Source organism: Bos mutus, chromosome 22, assembly GCF_027580195.1.
Source record: "Bos mutus isolate GX-2022 chromosome 22, NWIPB_WYAK_1.1, whole genome shotgun sequence".
Classification (NCBI taxonomy): domain Eukaryota; kingdom Metazoa; phylum Chordata; class Mammalia; order Artiodactyla; family Bovidae; genus Bos; species Bos mutus.
Window position 1 is genome coordinate 26,251,065 of NC_091638.1, and position 23,135 is coordinate 26,274,199.

Consider the following 23,135-nt stretch of genomic DNA (forward strand, 5'->3'; position numbering starts at 1 on the left):
AGAAACTCTGGGATGGATGAAGCACAAACTGGAATCAAGATTGCCAGGAAAAATATCAATAACCTCAGATATGCAGATGACACCACCCTTATAGCAGAACGCGAAGAACTAAAGAGCCTATTGATGAAAGTAAGAGAGTAGAGGGAAATGCTGGCTTAAAGCTCAACATTCAGTCAACTAAGATCATGGCATCTGGTCCCATCACTTCATGGGAAATAGATGGGGAAACAGTGAAAACAGTGACAGACTTTATTTTTTGGCTCCAAAATCACTGCAGATAGTGACTATAGCTATGAAATTAAAAGACGCCTGCTCCTTGGGAAAAAAGCTATGACCAACCTAGACAGCACATTAAAAAGCAGAGATATTACTTGGCCAACAAAGGTCCATCTAGTCAAAGCTATGGTTTTGCCAGTAGTCATGTATGGATGTAAGATTTGGACTATAAAGAAAGCTGAGTACCAAATAATTGATGCTTTTGAACTCTGGTGTTGGAGAAGACTCCTAAGATTCCCTTGGACTGCAAGAAGATCCAACCAGTCCATCCTAAAAGAAATCAGTCCTGAATATTCATTGGAAGAACTTATGCTGAAGTCGAAATTCTAATACTTTGGCCACCTGATCCAAAGAACTGACTCACTGGAAAAACCCTGATGCTGGGAAAGATTAAAGGTGGGAGGAGAAGGGGACGACAGAGGATGAGATGGTTGGATGGCATCACTGACTCAATGGACATGAGTTTGAGTAAACTCTGGGAGTTGGTGATGGACAGGGAGGCCTGGCGTGCTGCAGTGCATCAGGTCCAAAGAGTTGGACATGACTGAGCGACTGAAGTAAATATAAAGTTGTTATTTTATTGAAAGTCCACATATCAAGTAGTAGAGTAACCACAGTGATTTTAATATTTCAGCTTTTTCTATATATATTCTAAGCAGTTGTTTTTAAAATAAGTTTAGATATTATATACAGATCAACATGAAGGTAGGAATTTATTTAATATTCAGTTTTTCTATTATTAAAGATAATATGTATCTTTACCAAATAAAGTTGACATTGAAAAGTTCTCGAGTATTTCTTCAGTGCTTCCTACATGTTTGAAATACAGTTCATGGAATTAAGAGACTTAAAGTCTTCCCTGGTAGCTCAGCTGGTAAAGAATCTGCCTGCAATATGGGAGACCGGGGTTTGATCCCTGGGTTGGAAGATCTCATGGTGAAGGAAATAGCTACTCACTCCAGTATTCTGACCTGGAGAATTCCTTGGACTATTCCATGGGGTTGCAAAGAATCAGACATGACTGAGCAACTTTCACTTTCACGAGCTCAGCATCTAGAATGACTGAGCTGGGTTTCGATGTTTTCGTAACACTTATTTTACTGCATGACTCTTTGTAAGTGAACTCTGTGTACTTCTCATCCATAAAGCAGTGACGGTACATACTTCATAGACTTCCTGTTTTCATGAAAAATAAAGGGAGAGTACTCAATTTTTACTGATCCTGCTAACTAGCCAATACTCAAAAATGCTAAACCGCTGCCTCTATTAGGGTTATGCCTGTACCTGTTTAATCACAGGTACTCAAAGCAGAACAGAAGCTAAAGCTGATAGCTGACCCGAACAGCTGCAAGCGTTGAAGGGATTGATGGCAGTTCAGGGTTATGATCCAGTTGACCTATGCAAGCAGTGTAGACTGGGCTTCCATAGACCTGATGTTTCTGCTGTTTAGGAATTTATGCCTTCTAAGTTTAACATTTTCTTATGAGCTCAGTCCCCTAATCTCCATGTTGAGCTGATACTTAGATTTGAGGACTGTAACAGATGGGTGGTGCTATGATTAAAATAATCTAAACAACACGCTTTCATCCAGACATGTTGTTTTTAACTGAATGGCACAACAGCATATGGGGAGAGCCTGTGTGGTGGTCGAAAGACAGCTCTAGTTCTCTCAGTGTGACATGACTGCAGCAGTGGGCTACAGAAGCAGGATTCTACAAATACAATATATGCAGAGTTGAGACTGGAAACATGCCTCAGAGACAGAAGAGGCAGGGGAGGGTGGAAGTCAGTGTGCTCTGCATCTCCACTACATCATTTCTTTTTCTGTTTCCAATTTTTAAATTTAATTTACTTAAAAATAGAAACAAGCTATTCACCCATTTCTCCTACCCCTCCCCAACTTTCAAGTCTGGGGCTACCACCACCATCACCAACCTATTCTGTATCCATGACATCATTTACTAACTTTTTTCTTTGCATATTTCCTAATTCTCAAGGTATCTTATATATATGAGTGTGTGCGTGCTCAGTCGTGTCTGACACTTTGTGATCCTATGGACTAAAGCCCGCCATGCTCCTCTGTCCATAGGATTCTCCAGGCAACAATACTAGAGTGGGTTGTCATTTCCTTCTCCAGGGGATCTACCCAACCCAGGGATCAAACTTGTGTTTCCTACATCTCCTGCATTATCACTGATCCACCTGAGAATACCTATATACATATTAAAATGCATATTTTCTGGTGTCTATTAACTTACTGCTTTTTTCCCCTCAAAACAAGAATTGGCAAACCTTTCTGTTAAGGACAAGATTGTAAATATTTTAGCCTTCGTGGGCTATGTGATCTCTGTTGCAACTACTTAGCTCTGCCACTATGTAAGAAAGCAGATATAGACAAATATAAGTTAGTGGACATGGCCATGTTGCAATAAAACTTGTAAGAACAGGCAGCAGGCTCGATTTGATCTCTAAGCCAGTTTACAAACCCCTGTGCTATAAGTATGCCAGCCTACAAACCATGAATTAGATTCTCAGCATGGGAAACCAAATACTCAACCAAAAAAAAAAAAATGAAACGTTAATAGGCAAATCTAATTCAAATATGTACTCACTTATCTGGTACTGCAATAGATATCCAGTTAAGTTTCCATTCAATTTCTTGGGTAGCCCCCAGGACAAAGTGGCAGTGTCTTTATCAACTTTGATGACTTTGAGAAAAGTTGGTTGTTCAGGTACTGGAAAACACAAAACCAACAATAGACACTCCAATTGGTAAATTTCTTTAAAAAATTATAGTTTTTTTCTTTTTATCAAATTGAGGAGCTAACTCATATGACATATGTACAACTTTACTACTACTAAGGGAGGAAATGTTTTGACCATTGGGATATTTGTTATTTTAAATTGTTATTTATAAACTAGATATAATCCTGAACTGTCTCACCTCCTTCTGGTGTTTGAAATATAAAAGGCTCACTCTCTGGACCAGCCCCTTTGGAATTATAGGCTAAGACTGTTAAGTGAAATTCACTAAAGGCATCCAGAGAAGGAACCATTCCATAGTCTCTTTGTCCTGAAAATCTCAGAATGTTCACTTCTTTGGGATGTGTCCTTCCATCCAATAGGCTTTTTGTCTTCCACCAGTTTACCTGCAATGACAATAGGAACCCTTTAACATATCACCAACTCAATGGACATGAATGTGAAGGACAGAGAAGCCTGGCATGCTGTAGTCCATGGGGTAGCAAAGAGTTGGACACGACTCAGAAACTGAAGAACAGCGTATCACCGGCGATAGCAGATTTCTCTTTAAGCTTCTGAAATCAGTCTTATTCACAGGAAATATATTAATTTAACAATTAGAAGAAGAAAAGCTATGATAAAAACCTGATATCCTTTCAGATGTCCGTGTACTCTTTCCTTTGGAATTGTTGACCAGGTAACTTTAACTAATGTGCTGTTTATAACATCCACCCCTTGGATCACTGGAGCTGCATCAGGATCTGTTGGGCACATAAGAAGGATTAGCTTTCAAATAATCCAAACACGATTATTAGGATCCTTTTCTAAAGGTGATCCTTCATTTTTTTTTTTTTTTTTTTTTTGAGAAAAGGAAAGCACTTTTCTCAAATCAGTTTCAAGTGGAATGAAGAGAGTTTCTCATTAAAGAAGAGTTTCAGTGCCCCAATATTAATAGGTTTCTAGAGAAGAGCAATGGCACCCCACTCCAGTACTCTTGCCTGGAAAATCCCATGGACGGAGGAGTCTGGTAGGCTGCAGTCCATGGGGTCGCTAAAAGTGGGACACGACTGAGCAACTTCCCTTTCACTTTTCACTTTCATGCACTGGAGAAGGAAATGGCAACCCACTCCAGTGTTCTTGCCTGGAGAATCCCAGACACGGGGCAGCCTGGCGGGCTGCTGTCTATGGGGTCGCACAGAGTCGGACACGACTGAAGCAACTTAGCAGCAGGAGCAGAAAAGAGGAGGGCCTGTACCACACTGTACTGAGAAAAGCCCTTGTCCAGATGGATATGGTGTGAGCAAGATAACTGAAAACAGTGGACAATGAAATCCTCTGTGGGCATCTTGCCTTGGAAACATGTGAACCAGACTAATATAACTCAAATGATTTGGGAGTTTGGTGAATATGAATAACATTAATTGAGCATATTAGTGTTCAACAGTAATTGAGCATATTCTGTGTGTCATACACTGTTCTGAGAGCCTATCCTGGATTGGCTCACATAATCCTTAGAACAGTCCCATAAAATGGTATTATTATTATCCCCATTCTACAGGGGAGCCAACTACAGAGAAGTAGTTTGCGACCCCATGGGCTGTAGGAGCCTACTATGCTCCTCTGTCCATGGGATTTTCCAGGCAAGAGCACTGGAGTGGGTTGCCATTTCCTTCTCCAGAGGATCTTCCTGACCCAGGGATTGAACCCAGGTCTCCCACATTGTAGGCAGACGCTTTACCGTCTGAGCCACCAGGTAAGTCTTAGTGAGAACACAGGTAGCAGGTAAATAAGGAGCTAGTCATTTCACATTCCTGCCCTTTTTCTACTCTTGGATCAAAATATTACTTTGGATACTGTAAGAACAATGAGAATAATGCCTACTATCTAGTTATTTGTAATGCAGTGTCTTTCCTTTTTCCAAACATTTATTTGCAGCAGTTCTTATGGTATAAATACCTAATAATAAAATTATGTCATTAGTACCTCAACATTCTGCGTATAAGTGCTTCTATATGGAAATCTGGGTCTGCACCTCACCTTCCTTAGGAAGGCTCCAGCGCTGAGGCCAGGGGTGTGGCAGCAGGCAGCTGTTAGGAGGTCCTTGACAAGTAAGGGCACATATGATTGGACACCTAAGAGTCATGCTGCTGAGCTGTGTGCACTGATGGTTCCAGGTCTTTGATGTTCATTATGGAAGTAGTTTTTTTTTTGGGAAACTGAATAAAATTAAACCTTTCAATGTTCTTCCTCACCACCCCTCTGACAACTCTCCCGCAGTCAGCTCTAAAGTAGAAACCATGTGTTCAATTTCTTTTTATCTCCCACTGTAAGTACAGCCTCTTTGCATGCACTACTCGCTTAAAAATGCTCCTCGACAGGGGTGCAATCTACTTGAGAGAAGCTATTCTAGAAGTGGTGGGTGTCAGCTGCATCACTTACAATCTTCTCCAGAATACAGAATCACTGACTGTGGCTCAGGGCCGGAGCCCAGGTGATTGATGGCTTGAACCTGGACATCGTACGGCGCATAGACAGCAGGTGTCATCACCCGCAGGGTGTGGTTAGTGACTGTCTCTTCCTCCCACTCCACCGGGGCTCCCTGTGGCTTCCAGGTCACTCTGTATTCCAGTCCAGGTCCATTCTGCTCCATAGCTTTCAAAGGCTAAAACAGAAGGTCGGCGTGATCACAGACATGCTGAGTCAGGGGATAGAGAAGCCACCCTAAGTGGTACAAGCAATGTGGCCAAAAAGCGATCATTTTTGGTGAGATCTTTAATCCCCCTCTTTGGTTTGGAAATGCTTGTGAAAAGTTTTGTCATTCTGTTCATTTAAGCTTGAGAGTTGCTCCTTCCCCTCCCCAAGTAGAAAGAATCCCACAATTTAGATGTCTGGATTATGCCCTTGTGGTTAATTCTAACTGTTCATATATGAAAGAACTTACTAAGAAATTCCATAGAAGGTTTTAGCTTTTCTTCACACTTTCTTCTATATTCTAATTTTTTCACTCCTAAAGAACTTCAGAGATGAAAAGGACATGGCTAAGAGTTCCCTAAGTATAGTGTTAGTCGCTCTTTGCAACCCCAGGGACTGTAGCCTGCCAGGCTCCTCTGTCCATGGAGTTCCCCAGGCAAGGAATACTGGAGTGGGTTGCCATTTCCTACTCCAGGATCCCTAAATATAAATGGGATTTTTTTCATGGCTTTTCAGTCAAAACTCTTTCCATCTGACTCCATCCATTATCCCCCATCTTCCTTCCAAGAGAAGAGAGAGAACAAGTAAATATTTTTGTATAATATGTCTTTGTGTGCACTAGTACCCAGAAGATGTAGCTCCTTTTTATAATACAATAGTTCCCAGCTCCTTGCCCATTCTCTCTTTTATGAGAAAGCACTCCCCATCCTCCAGTTTAATTTTCTGTATAGAAATATTTACTGGAGGAATTTCTCGAATAGGAGATTGGTTATTTCCACTCTAGCTTTTAATTAAATAATACTTCAATTAAAAAACATGTGATTTAAACCATCTGTTTAATATCACAAAAAATGGTAATATGCGTTTAAATGAATCAATTATATACAATACATAAAAATCTGATTTTAGACATAGATTTATAAGGGTCACTTATATAACTAATAATTTTGTCTGTATATTCAAGTGATTCAATAACCATACATAACGCTTTTATAGAATTTGCAATACTTCTTGACTCGGATTAATTTATAAGTACTTAATAGAGGGATTGGATGGAATAAAGTTGAAAGAACAGTAGTATATCAGCACAATAATTTCAAGTCTGGTGCTTATTCTAGGGTTAATAGTTAAATTCTCTAAGAGGAAAAAATATGAAATCAAAAGCTTTCTGAGATTTTCACAGTCACTGTTTATGTTTTGCCTTCAAACTTTTGTTCCAAGATATTTCCTACTCTCATATAGATAAACTTACAAGAGGCTGTCACATTGCCCAGGTAAGTCAGGCCACAAGCTTTTAGTTCCATTCTACAATCTTGAATTACAATTACCTTCAGTCCCAACTGACAATAAATATGTACAAATACTATTATTCAGTTTATGCATGTTTTGCTTCAAGAAAAATAGTTGCATTTGATAAAGCTCTCTGAAAAATTTTAAAACAAACTGTGCCACCCTAGGTAACACTGTTAAGGAAAAAACCTTACCTAAATCGCCAGCCTCCTTGGTGCCTAGACTCCCAAAGAAACTGCAGGAATACTTTGTATTTGGCTTTTAGACAGTGGACAACAAAACCTCAAATTCACAAATAGATCCCAAACAAAGATAACAAACCATAGTAACCAGGGGTGTGGGGTTGGGGGTGAGGGAAGATCACCAGCATTCCTTCCCCTCATGCAGCTGCTCATAAGAAAGGCATCTCTATAAAAGAGGCTCTTAATTTGATGTCTGGGCATCTCTAGATGGGGTCCGTGGATGCCCTTCAAAGGATCTGAAAATACACAGAACTGCTAGTAAAACTTTCTATGTCTGATTTTGTAGAACAAAACTGTACTTCTATTGAATTTTCAGAGAGATCTATCAACAAAGCAAGGTTATACTGACTAGAAACTGGACAGATTTTTTTGTATTGCCTGCTGCTGCTAAGTCGCTTCAGTCATGTCCGACAGCCAACCAGGCTCCTCCGTCCCTGGGATTCCAGGCAAGAACACTTGAGTGGGTTGCCATTTCCTTCTCCAATGCGTGAAAGTGAAAAGTGAAAGTCAAGTCGCTCGGTCGTGTCCGACTCTTCGAGATCCCATGGACTGCAGCCCACGAGGCTCCTCCGCCCACGGGATTTTCCAGGCAAGAACACTGGAGTAGGGTGCCATTGCCTTCTCCATTTGTATTGCCTAAGTTCATTTTAAGGCTAGTGGTTTTCTGATTACAATTGTAGTAGAAATAATAAGTCCTACATCCTTTAGAGGGCTTAAACCACTTGGCTGTGATCATATAACCAGGTAATTGGAGAAGTTGCTGTTTCCCAAACATTAATGAAATGGGTTTTTGTTTGTTTTGATCATTTTCTGGAATCTGTGAGATTACATATTTGCTATTTTATTGAAGTTCAAATGTAACATAAATACATTTATACTTAAGAATAAAGTATAAACTCATCATTATCTTAGAAGATAATGTTAACTAAAAAGAGTAGTTTTATCATTAAGTTAAAATTCAATGTCACTTTTAAAAAAAAGTGAGTCCTTAATATTTAATGTGCCAAATTTATAAAGATAATGTATATACAATAGAACATGAGTTAAATAAGATAACTGAAATCCATTTTTACTGTAAAATAAGGTTCACCTATCAATGAGTAAATGCACATTCACTAATAAGTTACAAATAAAAGTTTGTATATTATTTTTCTCCATTGAATGTTTCATAATGATATTACTTTATTTCTCCTGTATTTGCCTATTGTCTGTCCCTCCAACTAGATTATACACTCAGGAAAACAAAGACTATTTTTGACTGCCATATATAAACCAAGGACCTCATAATACTTTTATTCATAGTTAATGCTAAAAAGAAAACATAAACCAAAAGAGAATTAGGGACAACCAGTCTGTTCCTATTTAATCCTTTTGTGAAAGATCAATGTTTCTTCCTTTTTTTTTTCAGACAAATTGCTCCTCTCTGATCATTATCTTGTAGATAGGAATTATTTGTAAGTCAATCTTTGGAGGGGATCTGGTAATCAATTTATACTGTGTGCTTGTCAACCTGGGGAAATAGCTGGCATTTAACTCCAGTTTACAAGATAATTCATGCAAAAGAATAACTGATGAGTAAATGTTCTTAAACTTCACTGGTTATGCTTATAGTTATTAGGCCTCTGACATTTCAAAATGACATGAAACACAATGGAATAAATTATGAAGGTAATTGTCAGCTTAGTTCCAAATCTCTATTTCCTTCCTCTGGTCAGTTAATTACTAAATTACATGTCATTTACTTTTCAAAGACAAACTGTAAACACTTTCATAGTTTAATCCCATTCTTCCAAGAAGAGAGCACTAGTAATTAGTCTTGTGTATCTTTGGGGGTGGGGACAGAGTGATTAATGAATAGGATGATCAGGAGGAAGGACTGCAGATCCCAGCTCTCTTTTCATTACTGACTCAGGGCATGCATCTGGGTAAGATCACAAAACTGGAGCCCCAGCTTCTCTGTACTGAATGTGATGCTGACAGCATGGAGCTACTATAGCCCTCCCAGAGGAGTCGTGACAATTAATGAACTAATGTTAGTGGAAAATGGTGCACTTCTCGGAGGAAGTGACCTGATAATTATACACTATTATTGTCATCTAATCCAGTTATATCATCTATCTAATAGAAATTTCTATGGAACTTAAAAGACAATAGATACTCTAAAAGGATAAGATCCTAACATAATTTTAAATGTGGTAGTAGCTATTTGTGGCCATATATTCAAGAAAATAATACTATTCTTGACTATATTTAACTTCTGTATATTGCCAATTATTTTTCAAATTTTAAGTTTGCAAAAAGCTTACTCTCACTGAAATGGGAATAAAGGCTTAGTTTTACATAAAAATATTGACTACATATTTTGTAGGTATGGGCAATGTTATCATATAAGACCAATCAATGATGAAGAAAAAAGGAAATCAAACTTTGTACCTTCTAAAATTCTTCCAAAAATCACATCTGGAATGAGTTGTGGAAATAAATTAATATATTCCAGCATACATTAAAAAATGCTTGTAAAATTCAGTGACTTCAATATCAGAAATCTGTTATTACTTAGACTTGCTAAATGGTAACCTACTTTCAAGTAAGGTAAAATACTTGTTCATGAAACATGTCAAAATAGAGGAGAGAAAAAGTTACAGAAGAAATTTAGAAATGGCATTAAAAAAAATTAAAGTCATCTGAGCAGATACAAACTTTTGTGCAAAATTCAAAGAGGAAAGTCTATTTTAGTAACTTTTAACATTTTATATATATATATATATATAGAGAAAAAATGAGTAGAGTTTGAAGTTCAAAGATACTCATGTGGAAATCCTAGTTTTGTTGATTTCTAATTGTATGGTGATGGCCCAGTCTATCCATGGATCCGTTTCTATATCTAGGACACAGTATTAATGATGCTGTCTTGACAACATTGGTCTCAGAGTTTGATATGAGTACACAGAATGCCTAATAGTGCTTAGTAAGTGGTGACTGTTCCTTAGGGGTCATACTTTTGATATGCTTAATCTTTATTGGCCATGTACCAAAAGACAGTGAAAGATTATCAGTAGTTTTCTTTTTTTTTTTTTAAATGGGAGAGGATTAAGAATATTGGTAATAACAATATTAGGAATCATAAATTTTGGAGAATGGATTGCAATGAAATCAGCCTGTAAAAACTTTCTTAAATTATCTACCACAGTTAAACTCTATTTTACAACCTTCTAATCGTGATGACTTTTTAAAATATATAAATAAAATATATTTATAAAATATGTAAGTAGTTTTCTTCTGTTCTTAAAAGAGATTGTTCTATCATTATACTTAGCATGTGGACCTAAAAAAGTAAAAAGAACACAACGGTAATAAGTAAAACATAAAGAATCCTCACCTCCCATTTGATAATCATTTCCTTGGGTTGAGAAGCTTGAACTCTTATGTTTTGTGGATTCTTGTCTGGAGCTGAAAAATTATAAATATGAAAATTACTTTTCCCCATTGTATTATCTACAAATATATCATCCCTCTGCCCATAAAAAACAGATTTTTACATAACTTTGATTATATTTACTTATATCTGACCCAGTTTGTAAAAAGATTCACAGCACTTTTATATAATTATTTTAGAATGTATACACTTCACATATTATATTTATACATATTATGAAATGATCACAATAGTTAGTTAACACATCTCACCTCACATAAAGCATCATATATATATATATATATAAAATATATATATAGGAGTAAAATCATATTCATGGAGTGATATACTTATTATTCATCAGAAATAGATTTACTTTACCTGTCTTAATTTTAAACCTGCTCTTGAAATTCTAAACACACTATTTAAATATACATTTTAGTTTTAAATCTGCTTTTTCTTTTAGAATTACTGTTAGAAATGTGATATGAATGTTTGCCTCAACGTGAATAAAATTAAAGGTCATATATTAATATCAACAGCTAAGTTTTAGGGGCATCAAATAGGAAACAGCAGGTAATGTCCCCATGAAATATATTTGGATGAATCTATTATATACTCCTTGGAAGGAAAGTTATGACCAACCTAGATAGCATATTCAAAAGCAGAGACATTACTCTGCCAACAAAAGTCCATCTAGTCAAGGCTATGGTTTTTCCAGTGGTCATGTATGGATGTGAGAGTTGGACTGTGAAGAAAGCTGAGCGCCAAAGAATTGATGCTTTTGAACTGTGGTGTTGAAGAAGACTCTTGAGAGTCCCTTGGACTGCAAGGAGATCCAACCAGTCCATTCTGAAGGAGATCAGCCCTGGGATTTCTTTGGAAGGAATGATGCTAAGGCTGAAACTCCAGTACTTTGGCCACCTCATGCGAAGAGTTGACTCACTGGCAAAGCCTCTGATGCTGGGAGGGATCGGGGGCCGGAGGAGAAGGGGATGACAGAGGATGAGATGGCTGGATGGCATCACTGACTCGATGGATGTGAGTTTGAGTGAACTCTGGGAGTTGGTGATAGACAGGGAGGCCTGGCATGCTGCAATTCATGGGGTCGCAAAGAGTCAGACACAACTGAGCGACTGAACTGAACTGAACTGATTTTATAAGAAGGGTTAAGTATACAGTTTAGTGCCAAGATGAACTTATACTAAAATCATACAAGTACCTGATTATTATCTCTGCTTATATTGTCTCAATCCCCAAAGGGAATTATATCCTTGTATATTTATTTCAGACAGAGAGGGAACAAATACCATGCTATGACCACATTTTTAATCATTTCCAATTCAGTAATACAAATTTCAGCACTATCAATATTTTGCTTTATTGGTTTATAATATTATATAAGGCTCACATTTACAATATTATATTTTGAATTCTGTATATACTACAGCATGTTGGTTGTTGAGAATTTTTTTAAAGCATCTTGAGATTTTAGGTAGATATTAGATATCTATTTAGCTATTGAGATACAAAAAATACACTAAATGCATAAAAGGGCATTACATGCAGTAAAAATTGAATGCACTATCTATAACATATCAAGAGTTTTACTTCAGCAAGTTGAAATGAGGAGAAAAATAAAGAGAAAGTTGACTTTAATATACATTGAACTTTAGTTTACAACTTATTTATGGTATCTGATTTTAACATAATACTCAGCTATCAGAAATTGCTCAGAATAATGCTTGTTCATGTTCCTCAAACATTTATATACAACTTAGAAGACTGATGTCCTTTGACTATTTTCCATGTTGTTAGTTCTGTACTGGAGGAAATCTAAAATCCTACACCATGGCATCAATCCTTTTTTATTAAAGATGTTCAAGGATGCGGCAAACTATAATATTTTGTTAGAAACTTGAGGTGTGAGCGTCCATACCTGCTGGGGGTGTTTCATGATGGCCTGATGGGTGGCTAGGCTGGCTTCTCCCGACTTCATTCATGGCTATGACCCTGAACTGGTATCTCACATATGGAGCCAAAGACAGCACAACTGTTGTTTCCTTTCCTTGGACTCGAGTCAGTTCTTCCCACCTTCCAGGCTCCTCTTTGTTTCCTTCAAATTCTACAATATACTCTGGCAGTGGGAACACAAAAAACACATTAGAAAAGACTGAGAATGTTTAAGTTATACTAAGGTTTATATATAATATTAAATGTTTTAAAGGATGTTTTATGGATAATCCACTCATGCACCAATGGCTTTAATATTAATTTTAACTCTGGAGAACACAGCTACCCCAAGTCTTCCCTACCGCTGATATTGCTGTTGTGGTCATCTCCAGCCTCCCACGTCAGTCGAACACTTCTGTTCTGTCTTTCCGACAAATGAAGGTTTTCTGGTGGATCCGGAACATCTGATTAATAATGAAAAATAAAGGTAAGGAGATGGCAGATCATTGGCTTGTCAATCCCATTTCCTCACTAAGGTACCCTGCAATCCCCTGCTTCCCCTACATGCCCCTGCCTCCACTCTGACCTGCCAAATCTCACCTGACCTTCTGGTTCTATTTCAAATGCAGGTTCATCCACCTCTGTTCCCAACTGTAAGTATTACCTCCCTTTACTGTGACTAATATAGCTCATACACTTATTTATATGCTTGGTTCATCTCTTATATGGGACGAAACAGATCTTCCAGAGTAGTAACCATACTTTATTCATCTTTACATGCCCAGTGCCTTGCACATAAATGTTTTGTGACTAAGTAAACAGTGTATTATCACTTAAATCATGCATGTAATTATCATATTAGAATCATAAACTTAGGTCCTATAAGTACAGGAAAATAAGAACATGAATTTAGGCTTTCTTTTCTACATGCTTTGGATTTTTCATTTACAACAATTAATTATCAGTATATCATACCTGGAGTTCTAAAGAAGAGTAGGAAAGGGATTTATATTGGAAGAAGATATTGAGCTGATAAATGTTGTGACAGAGATTAGAAACCTGAGTAGGCAATGACAAATTTTAAGTGTGTTAAAGTACACGGAAATTTCTGGTACTTTAAATATAAAAGGAACAGTAAAAGGACACATTTTTTCAGAGGAGACAATCAAAGTCATATCTGATGACACCTTCTTAGGTGAGCTTTCTTCTCCAAGTGGGAAAAAACATCCATTATCCCTGTATTTAACAACTGTTGGGAATTTATACTGATAAACATTGTTTTCACTTCAGGAGACAGCATGTTTATTTTTAAAATATGGTCCGTGACTATGTTCACACTGTAGAATCCTAAATGATAATTTACTGTAGGAGCCCTAAATAAGAATTTATTTCCTCCACAGGCTTGAGGATATTTGAACTCAGAGAATTTAAGCTTGTCTTTGGCACTTACTAAGTCTACTATTTCTCAAATTTCTTTGAACAACCAGTGCAGCCTGTTTTGTATGACATTAAAATCTGCTCTTTCTGAGAATCACGTGGAACTACGATAGATGGACTGCAATTGAGACCTAAAAGAATGCTGCTCTTAAAGGCTGCTTCTGGCAGGGCTTTTGAAAGTAACTTCTGATTGAAAAGGGTCAACCATATGCTTTAAAAAACTACTTTCCAGGAAAAAGAGTCTTTTAGAAACTATACATGGATTTGACATTTGTTGCTCTCAGTTATGGGGATATGCTTCTTAAAATCAGAGACTGACCTGAAAAAATAGGGTATAAACTCCAAGAAGTGGTAAGAGGATGCCCCCTATCTCATTAAACATTCATTATTTTATTTTCATTCTAAAAACATTTGGCAATTGCTTCATCAATAAATAGTACATATACTCATGCTATGCTATGCTAAGTCACTTCAGTTGTGTCTGACTCTGTGCAACCCCATAGATGGCAGCCCACCAGGCTCCCCCGTCCCTGGGATTCTCCAGGCAAGAACAGTGAAGTGGGTTGCCATTTCCTTCTCCAATGCATGAAAGTGAAAAGTGAAAGTGAAGTCACTCAGTTGTGTCCGACTCTTAGCGACCCCATGGATTGCAGCCTAACAGGCTCCTCCATCCATGGGATTTTCCAAGCAAGAGTACTGGAGTGGGGTGCCATTGCTTTCTCCGCATATACTCATAGTCACTATTTAAAATTATCAAACTTTTAATAGTTCTAGAAGATGGCAGCCTAATTACAAGACTGACATATCAAATTTCACAAGAAAATTTACGTGGCATGTATCAGGTGGTAGGGAAGGCAGTCTCCTTGCCATTGCTCAAAATACTTGAGGGCAAAGCCCGTGGATCCTGACATTGACATTTAAAATTATACCTGGGACAAATTCCAATCTACCTGAATTTTAACCATTTTATCTGGTGAATCACTTACTGGAATGATTACTAAGGACTGAACCTTTCTACTTTTAGTTCCCTGAAGTAGCTGAAATACATCTCCTAAAAAGGTTTCTTTTGAACCAAGTCCATACCACCTATCATCTGATAGGTAAAACTGAACATTTTGGGGTATTTTTAAGTGGTCATTAGTTTCACTTGAAACATGGTGGTCATTTATCTCACTTGAAATACAGTGGTCATTGGCTTCACTAGTAAAGATCCAGCCTCTTTACTCATTTTCCACCAGCCTACCTCAAGAGGGACTGAATTCTTACCCAGGGGAGGCAACCTCCCTGTGAATCCCAGTGACCAGAGTGCTAAGGATACAAATGCCCATTAATAGTAAGGATTTATCTAGATACATGGTCAAGGCATTTAAGATACTTCCCTGGTGGGTTAAGACACTAAAAAACCTGCCTGCAATTCAGGAGACGTGAGTTTGATCCCTGGGTCGGTAAGATCCCCTGGAGAACGGAATGGCAACCCACTCCAGTATTCTTGCCTGGAGAATTCCATGGACAGAGGATCCTGGCGGGCTACGGTCTATGGGGTCGCGAAGAGTTGGACATGACGGAGTGATTAACACTTTCTCTCACCAAACCACTTTTAAGGACTGTCAGCAAGCTAAAGAAAAACTAAGTGCTACCCACTGAAATACAGTAATAATAGAAAGCTAAAAATGTCTTTGTCAGGCTCCCAGCAAAAAGTAAACAGTTCACACAAGGTGATTCAATGAGTTTGTAATAAAGACTCAAAAGATATGAGCAGTATATCTGGGGTGAGGCGCGGGCAGTTACTAGAATTCCGTCAGGGAGAGCTGTGTGGACAAAGCCTCTCTGAGAGCATAGATGACTATGGCAGAGGCACACAGCCAGCCTGCAGGGAGGCAGCATCCGGAGAACACACCCTCCACCCACCACCTCTCCTGCCATGGCTCCCCACTGGCCAAAGCAAACGAAACCTTGAGGGTAAGCTGTTTATCGATGCCCACCGTTTTCCAGATTCAGAGAGCAGGTGAGACTGAATCCGGAAGGGAAACTAGGAGAGCTATCCAGCAGTCGACAAGCTGTAAACATGGATGACTGCAAGCATAATTGCACTGATTATGCCAAAGGGGCATGCACATTGCTTTCTAATTAGAATTATTATTTAAAAAAAAATCAGAAGACTTTCTCTGCGTAAGAGCCCTTCAAGTCCCTCCCTCTCCTTCCAAATGGGGCCCTGGGAATTGAGCTCGGTCCGGCCTCTAGTTTAGATCAGGACCACTGTTTAATCACCACTGGACCCCACCCTCACCTCTCCACACTAGCCCATTTCTAGCCCTCAGCCACATTTCTCTGTGTACAGCTTAAGGGTCCTGGGAACTCAAGCGTACTTCAGTTTTCTTTCTGCTGATAGCATCACCTACCTCCCACTGCTTCTGGCAACATTACCCAAGCAGAAAAAAGAAATTAAGCATTAATTAACTTCTTTAGAATAAGAAGAGGTAAAACCATTTGAAAGTAGGGTAACTAATTGAAAAATTTAAACTAACAAACATGCACAGGCTTAAATAATCATTGGCTTAATTGCCAAGAACAGTGGAATTTAATCAGTAATAGAGGAAAAAAAGGACAAAGATTTCTCCACTAGTTAGTGCACTTACCAAGGACAGTTACTTGCGTCATATCAGCAACGCTATCCAGAGCAGTGTGAGCAGAACATGAGTATATACCTTCATCTTCCATGGTGACATTAGATATCGTCAGATTAGCTCCATCAATAATTATCCTACCAGGAAAAAAGTGAGGCTGTGGTGAGGATGAAAATAATAGAAACAAAAGAAATGTACTCCTGTCAAAAATAAATATTCCCCATGGACAATATTTCAAGGAAGAATTCTTTGTCTAAAAGCCTGTCACATAATGCATTTTATTGGAGAATTCAATAGTTGAAAACTGGGGATAAAACATTATTAAAACGCACAAAAACATTATTAAAACGCACAAGTCATGAAAGGGATCAAGTCTGTTTTTAATTTATGAAATCCAACCATCTGTGATTCATGGGTCAGTGATGAAACTGTCTTGCCTGGTATGTCTAAAGACTGTACAATAATTAGGATACATTTGAATAATTCTTAATACACGTTTGGGAAACCACCTACACAGGATCAACTAGGGTGCTTCTTACAAAGACGGATTCCTGAATCACACCTCAGTTCTACAGAGCCAGGATATCTCAGTTGAAGTGTGGTAATCTGTCTTTGACAACCTATTTTCTCCGTCCTTCCAACCTCCCACATAGAATGTGCATTAAGATCTGATACAAATTAAACTGTGACTCATTTGAACACTAGATGGCAGAGTAGGACTTCTTTTTGGAAATTATTTGATGCTTTATTATTTGCCAATATTTAATTGAGTTTACATGATTTTTTACATAAATTATACCTTTTATTCTATGCCTATATATTATTAGCCTAATTATTCAAGTGATTTTTTAAAAAATAAAGTTCCATTAAATTTGAGATATGTTCATAGCAGTTTGTTATTTGATTGAAATAAACAATGTCTTCCTTGTGGAGAAGGAGAGAAAATCTTACATCATTTTTTTTTTAATATAAAACATATAAACTGTTAAAAATTCTGAGTTAAAAGAAGCCATCTAAAAGTGTAGTAAAGTTAAATATGGTTCTTCCCTTTGATGATAGACAAAGTCAGCCCCTTAGCTTTATGCCAATAACTGAACGATTTGCCAGTTGATACTACCTGTTATTGCTAGTCAAGAAACTCACTATAATTCTAATGAAGAAGCTTTGACATAAATCAGTTTCTCAGTTCATGTTAGCTATGTGTCCATTTGGTACAAGTATCAGAATATTACATACACTTATCAAGATTGCCTGGAGAAATATCAATAACCTCAGATATGCAGATGACACCACCCTTATGGCAGAAAGTGAGGAGGAACTAAAAAGCCTCTTGATGAAAGTGAAAGAGGAGAGTGAAAAAGTTGGCTTAAAACTCAACATTCAGAAAATGAAGATCATGGCATCTGGTCCCATCACTTCATGGGAAATAGATGGAGAAACAGTGGAAACAGTGTCAGACTTTATTTTTCTGGGCTCCAAAATCACTACAGATGGTGACTGCAGCCATGAAATTAAAAGACGCTTACTCCTTGGAAGGAAAGTTACGACCAACCTAGAGAGTATATTCAAAAGCAGAGACATTACTTTGCCAACAAAGGTCCGTCTAGTCAAGACTATGGTTTTTCCTGTGGTCATGTATGGATGTGAGAGTTGGACTGTGAAGAAAGCTGAGCGCCGAAGAATTGATGCTTTTGAACTGTGGTGTTGGAGAAGCCTCTTGAGAGTCCCTTGGACTGCAAGGAGATCCAACCAGTCCATTCTGAAAGAGATCAGCCCTGGGATTTCTTTGGAAGGAATGATGCTGAAGCTGAAACTCCAGTACTTTGGCCACCTCATGCAAAGAGTTGACTCATTGGAAAAGACTCTGATGCTGGGAGGGATTGGGGGCAGGAGAAGGGAACGACAGAGGATGAGATGGCTGGATGGCATCACTGACTTGATGGATGTGAGTTTGAGTGAACTCTGGGAGTTGGTCATGGACAGGGAGGCCTGGCGTGCTGTGATTCATGGGGTCGCGAAGAGTCGGACACGACTGAGCGACTCAACTGAACAACCTTGAAAAGTTTACCTGCTTAGATGAAGAAATATGATTTAAAGATCTCTTCAGGAGGGCTGTTTGAGCCCTGCACATCCACGAGGGCCCAGAGAAGCTGAAATATAGCCTATGATCTTCTTGCCAGGATTTATCCCCTGGTGCACAGCTGCTTCAGGCCAGAAAGAAAGGGCAACTTTTCTGTAATGCTCTGTGTTTTAAGAACTCAGAAATGTGCCTCTTTTTAATCAAGGTAGAATGATCCACTGCTTCTTGAAATGTGGTAGCTATGATGTACCAAGGGAAGTTATTAAAATTCCATGCATTGGCCTCAGTCCAGGTTCTGAATCAGAATTAGGAACAGGGCAAGGGCCCCTGCATTTAAACAAGGTAACTAGGTACTTCTCGCTCACATCAAAATTTGACTATGTGTTAGCAAGGATGCACTCTGCTGTGCAGAAATAAATAGCTCCAATTTCTCAGTGCGTAAGAACACAACCCTTTAGGTCTCTCTTATATTATGTTTCCATCAGAGGTCAACTGTATTCTACTTGAAGAAGTCCTTGCATTACATTTGTTAAGCATATTATACATTTAAAATATGGATTCTACTCTACTTATAGAACCTGCTCTCTGGTTGCATCTTCATCTCTGTCCCTCCTAGTCTTTCCCCCCGTTTTTACCTGTTTAATTATCTTCCTTGAGAACCCTGCCATCACCTGCAAAGTCTCACCTCCCTCATCTGAAACATCTAGCTTGCTAGGCCCCAACCCATGTTAACCTCCACTGTTTTCTTGCTCCATTCTGTCTGTGTAACAGCCAAACTTCACTCCAGACAACATGAAAACATGGTTCTCTCTTTGGGGACCTATGTTTGAGGCTCCAACTATGACTGTGTAATCCTGAACAAAACTTGGAGCCTAATTCATGTTATCTAGGAAATGGGTATAACAATATTTTATTTCTCTTCAGGAGAAGTAAATGAGGGAAAAACACACAAAATGATTGGTGTACAGAGCCTGGCTTAGTACCTGCTCAGAGAGTGTTACTAATAATATTCATCAAATTGATTCAATTCATTGTTGGTTCATAACTCATCACATTTCTTAATGTCCCCAACTCCCCTTCCTTCTGCCTTTGTGCTTGAACAAACTACCTTAGTTCTTCATTTCTTAGGAAGGGGCCATTCTATCCTTATAATTGCCGCCTAATTTAATGCCTTATAGCTCTGGATCCGTATCTTCCACCCCTAAGTTCTACCCCATTCATTTACTGTGATTTTTGAGGGGGAAAAGCACCCTTTCCATGATGCCAAGATAAAGCCTTCCCACTTGTGCTCCTGACACCTGTTCCCTCTCATCCTCCTGTTCACAGACATACAGACACATCCCAAACCCCACTGTGATCTCCCCTGCAGGACAGTCCTTCACTCTGTCGTCATAATAGTCTGCATTACATTTGTTAAGCACAGTCAAAATTTTACAAATGGTTTGATGTCATTTTCCATTTCATTTTTCGATGTTAACAACATTGTATTGTCTAGAGCCTCCTGCAGGATAGAAATCCACAGAAAATCCCTTGAGATCATTCCAGCCTTCCTAACAGGTTTGCTGTGAGGATAATCAAGAGAAAGCAAGGATGAGAGGCACTAAAATAACATAAGGTATCCGGCAGGTATAAAGGCCCAGGGTGGCAGTTTTCAACACTCATCACACCCCTGTAGGTGACAGGAGACAGGAAGGAAGAGAAGCACGTATTTTCACTTCTTTTTTCCCCCTCTATGCGCCTTTGGATCAGAAATTTAACCACTTTCTAGGTAAAAAGCTCTGGCTTCCAGCCTAATGACGAAAAGGCACCCCAGCAGAAGGTGAGACAGAGGAGCCTACTAATGGTTCTACAGAAATTTAGCAAACACCTGTGATCTCAACTTCCTGCTAAAATTTAAGGCCTGCTCCTGGCTCCAGTCAAGACTAGCCATCAACAGTCACTCCCAGCCCTTCCCACCCCAGATATCCCATATCCCTTCTATGTTAAGGTTATTGTCCTTCCCCATACCCATATTTAAATAAAACTAGAATATCTGCATTACTTAGGTGACCAGATAGCCAGAGCCAGCATCCTGTAGAAGCTGTAAAACTGAGTCACAGAAAGAGGCTGTTTCGAATGTCTGGATTCAGGGCCTAAATATGCAGGTAACATCACCAACCAGCCGTCAGTCTGATTTCCTTCTCAGCTATAACCCAGAGATTGTATGGAGGATCCCAGATAACTAGTAGTGAAAACAGAGGGGGAATCTGAGGATATCTGAGCAGCTGATGAATCGACTGACACCTAACCAAAGGCTGAAGATCTCTGCTGCAATGTGTAGCCTTTAAGGTATCATTGCTATTCTCCTTTTATTCCCCTGACAACTGGTTGCGGTATGTATGCTGTCTTTCCACAAACATTACATTTACAGAAGAGATGCGATAGAATAAATTAAGTACCTAGGCTAAGGCCAATCAATACCTTTAGAGAGAGGTGGCACACACACTCACAAATACCAAAGGAGAGCAACCAGGTAACAGGAGACAAGAGTACTGGAGAAATGAGTAGAATGAATCATCACAGCTAAATTGGACTGAGCAGTGAGTATATTCTAGTACTTGGTGTTAATGCACAATAATCCTATGATGAACTCACCCTTAAAAACTTTTTTGAACTAAACTATGTTATAGAATATAAAACTAAGGCACAGAAAAGTTAGGCAACCCGGAGAAAAGCATAATTCCAAAAGATATTCCATGAACCCCAATGTTCACTGCAGCACTATTTACAACAGCTAGGACATGGAAGCAAGCTTAATGTTCACCGACAGAGGAATGGATGCAGAAAATGTGCCACATGTTCACAGTGGAATAAACTCAGCCATAAATAGGAATGAAACGGTGCTATTTGCAGAGATGTGGATGAACCTAGAGACTCTCATACAGAGTAAAGTAAGTCAGAAATACTAACACATGTATGTGGAATATAGAAAAAATTGGTATAGATGAACCTATTTGCAAAGCAGAAATAGAGACAGGTGTAGAGAACAAATGTATGCATACAAAGGTGGCATGGTGGTGGGATGAACTGGGGAATTGGGGCCGATGTGTATACAGTACTATATGTAAAACAGATAACTAATGAGAACCTGCTGTACAGCACCGGGAACTCTACTTACTGCTCTGTGGTGACCTAATGGGAAGGAAATAAAAAGTAAAAATGGGATATATGTAATTGGATGGCTGATTCGCTTTGCTGTATAGCAGAAAATAACGCTGTAGAAATTTTACTTCGATAAAAATTTTAAAAATATAGAAAAAGTTAGGCACTTTGTCTAAGGTCACAAACCCAGTAAGTGACAATGCTGGGATTCCAAGCCAGGCCTCTGGGCTCCAGAGCCCTGGATCAAACATGGTCACTGTTTAATACCTAACTCAGCAACAATGCAAAAGAAAGGAGAATTGTCCTCTGCTTTCAAAAGACAGCATATGTATTCAGTAAATAATATTTTCTTTGATGTACTTAATAATGTTTAGAACTAGTCAGCATCTATTCATACATTAGTCTATATTCTCTTCTCTATTTTTATATATTCTCTACAAAGAAAGTGGATGGCTCAAAAATGTACTTGTCCATACTTAACTAATGGGAAGAGTTCAAGATATGATTTAGGTTCTGCCCATGAGATAGACTCCTGTGAAACTGGGAGGGAGAAGGGAAAGGACACCAGCTCCTCCTCTGGGGCCGTGTGAGCCACTCAGTTGTGTCCGATTCTTTTCAACCCCATGGATTGCAGTCCATCAGACTCCTCTGTCCATGGGATTCTCCAGACAAGAATACTGGAGTGGGTTGCCATTCCCTTCCCTTCTCAGGGGAATCTTCCTGATCCAGGGATCGAACCCAGGTCTCCTGCATCGCAGGCAGATTCTTTGCTGTCTGAGCTACCAGGGCCCTGTGAGCAGACAGAGACTCTGGCCCATGTCAGAACTGTCGGTGTTGGAGTCACCAGGAGCACCAATGGGCTGAGGGGGCAGTGAAGGCAGCAGCAGTATCAGCCATGTGAACTGCAGCTGCAGTACCACACCGCTGAGAACCAAAAGCTCAGGAAGCAGCGCCCTTAGGCCTAACTCCTCCAGTCTTGCCGTGGCTTGGTGAGCACCCAAGCCCGTGCACAAGTATTCCTCAAATAACAGGAATACTTGTTTCCTGCCCTTACAGAATGGTACACATTATATGAAAGTGAAGTCGCTCAGTCATGTGTAATTCCTTGCAACCCCATGGACTGTAGCCTACGAGGCTCCTCCATCCATGGGATTTTCCAGGCAAGAACACTGGAGGGGTTGCCATTTCCTTCTCCAGATCTTCCAGACCCAGGGACTGAACCCAGGTCTCCCACAGTGTAGACA

The 23,135-nt window shown here is 39.0% G+C and overlaps 1 protein-coding gene across 3 annotated transcripts in view; it reads right to left on the reverse strand.

Annotated features, from left to right (window-relative positions):
• CHL1 (cell adhesion molecule L1 like) overlaps positions 1-23,135 on the reverse strand; it is a 226,658-nt gene that overhangs the window by 15,739 nt on the left and 187,784 nt on the right. For all 3 annotated transcript variants that reach the window (XM_070359420.1, XM_070359418.1, XM_070359419.1), the window contains exons 16-23: positions 16,683-16,807; positions 12,972-13,073; positions 12,596-12,793; positions 10,621-10,691; positions 5,458-5,680; positions 3,664-3,779; positions 3,221-3,425; positions 2,889-3,011 (exon numbers count right to left, since the gene is read on the reverse strand). In XM_070359420.1, coding sequence (XP_070215521.1) covers positions 2,889-3,011; positions 3,221-3,425; positions 3,664-3,779; positions 5,458-5,680; positions 10,621-10,691; positions 12,596-12,793; positions 12,972-13,073; positions 16,683-16,807 — 1,163 coding nt within the window. The remainder of the gene's footprint in view (positions 1-2,888; positions 3,012-3,220; positions 3,426-3,663; positions 3,780-5,457; positions 5,681-10,620; positions 10,692-12,595; positions 12,794-12,971; positions 13,074-16,682; positions 16,808-23,135) is intronic.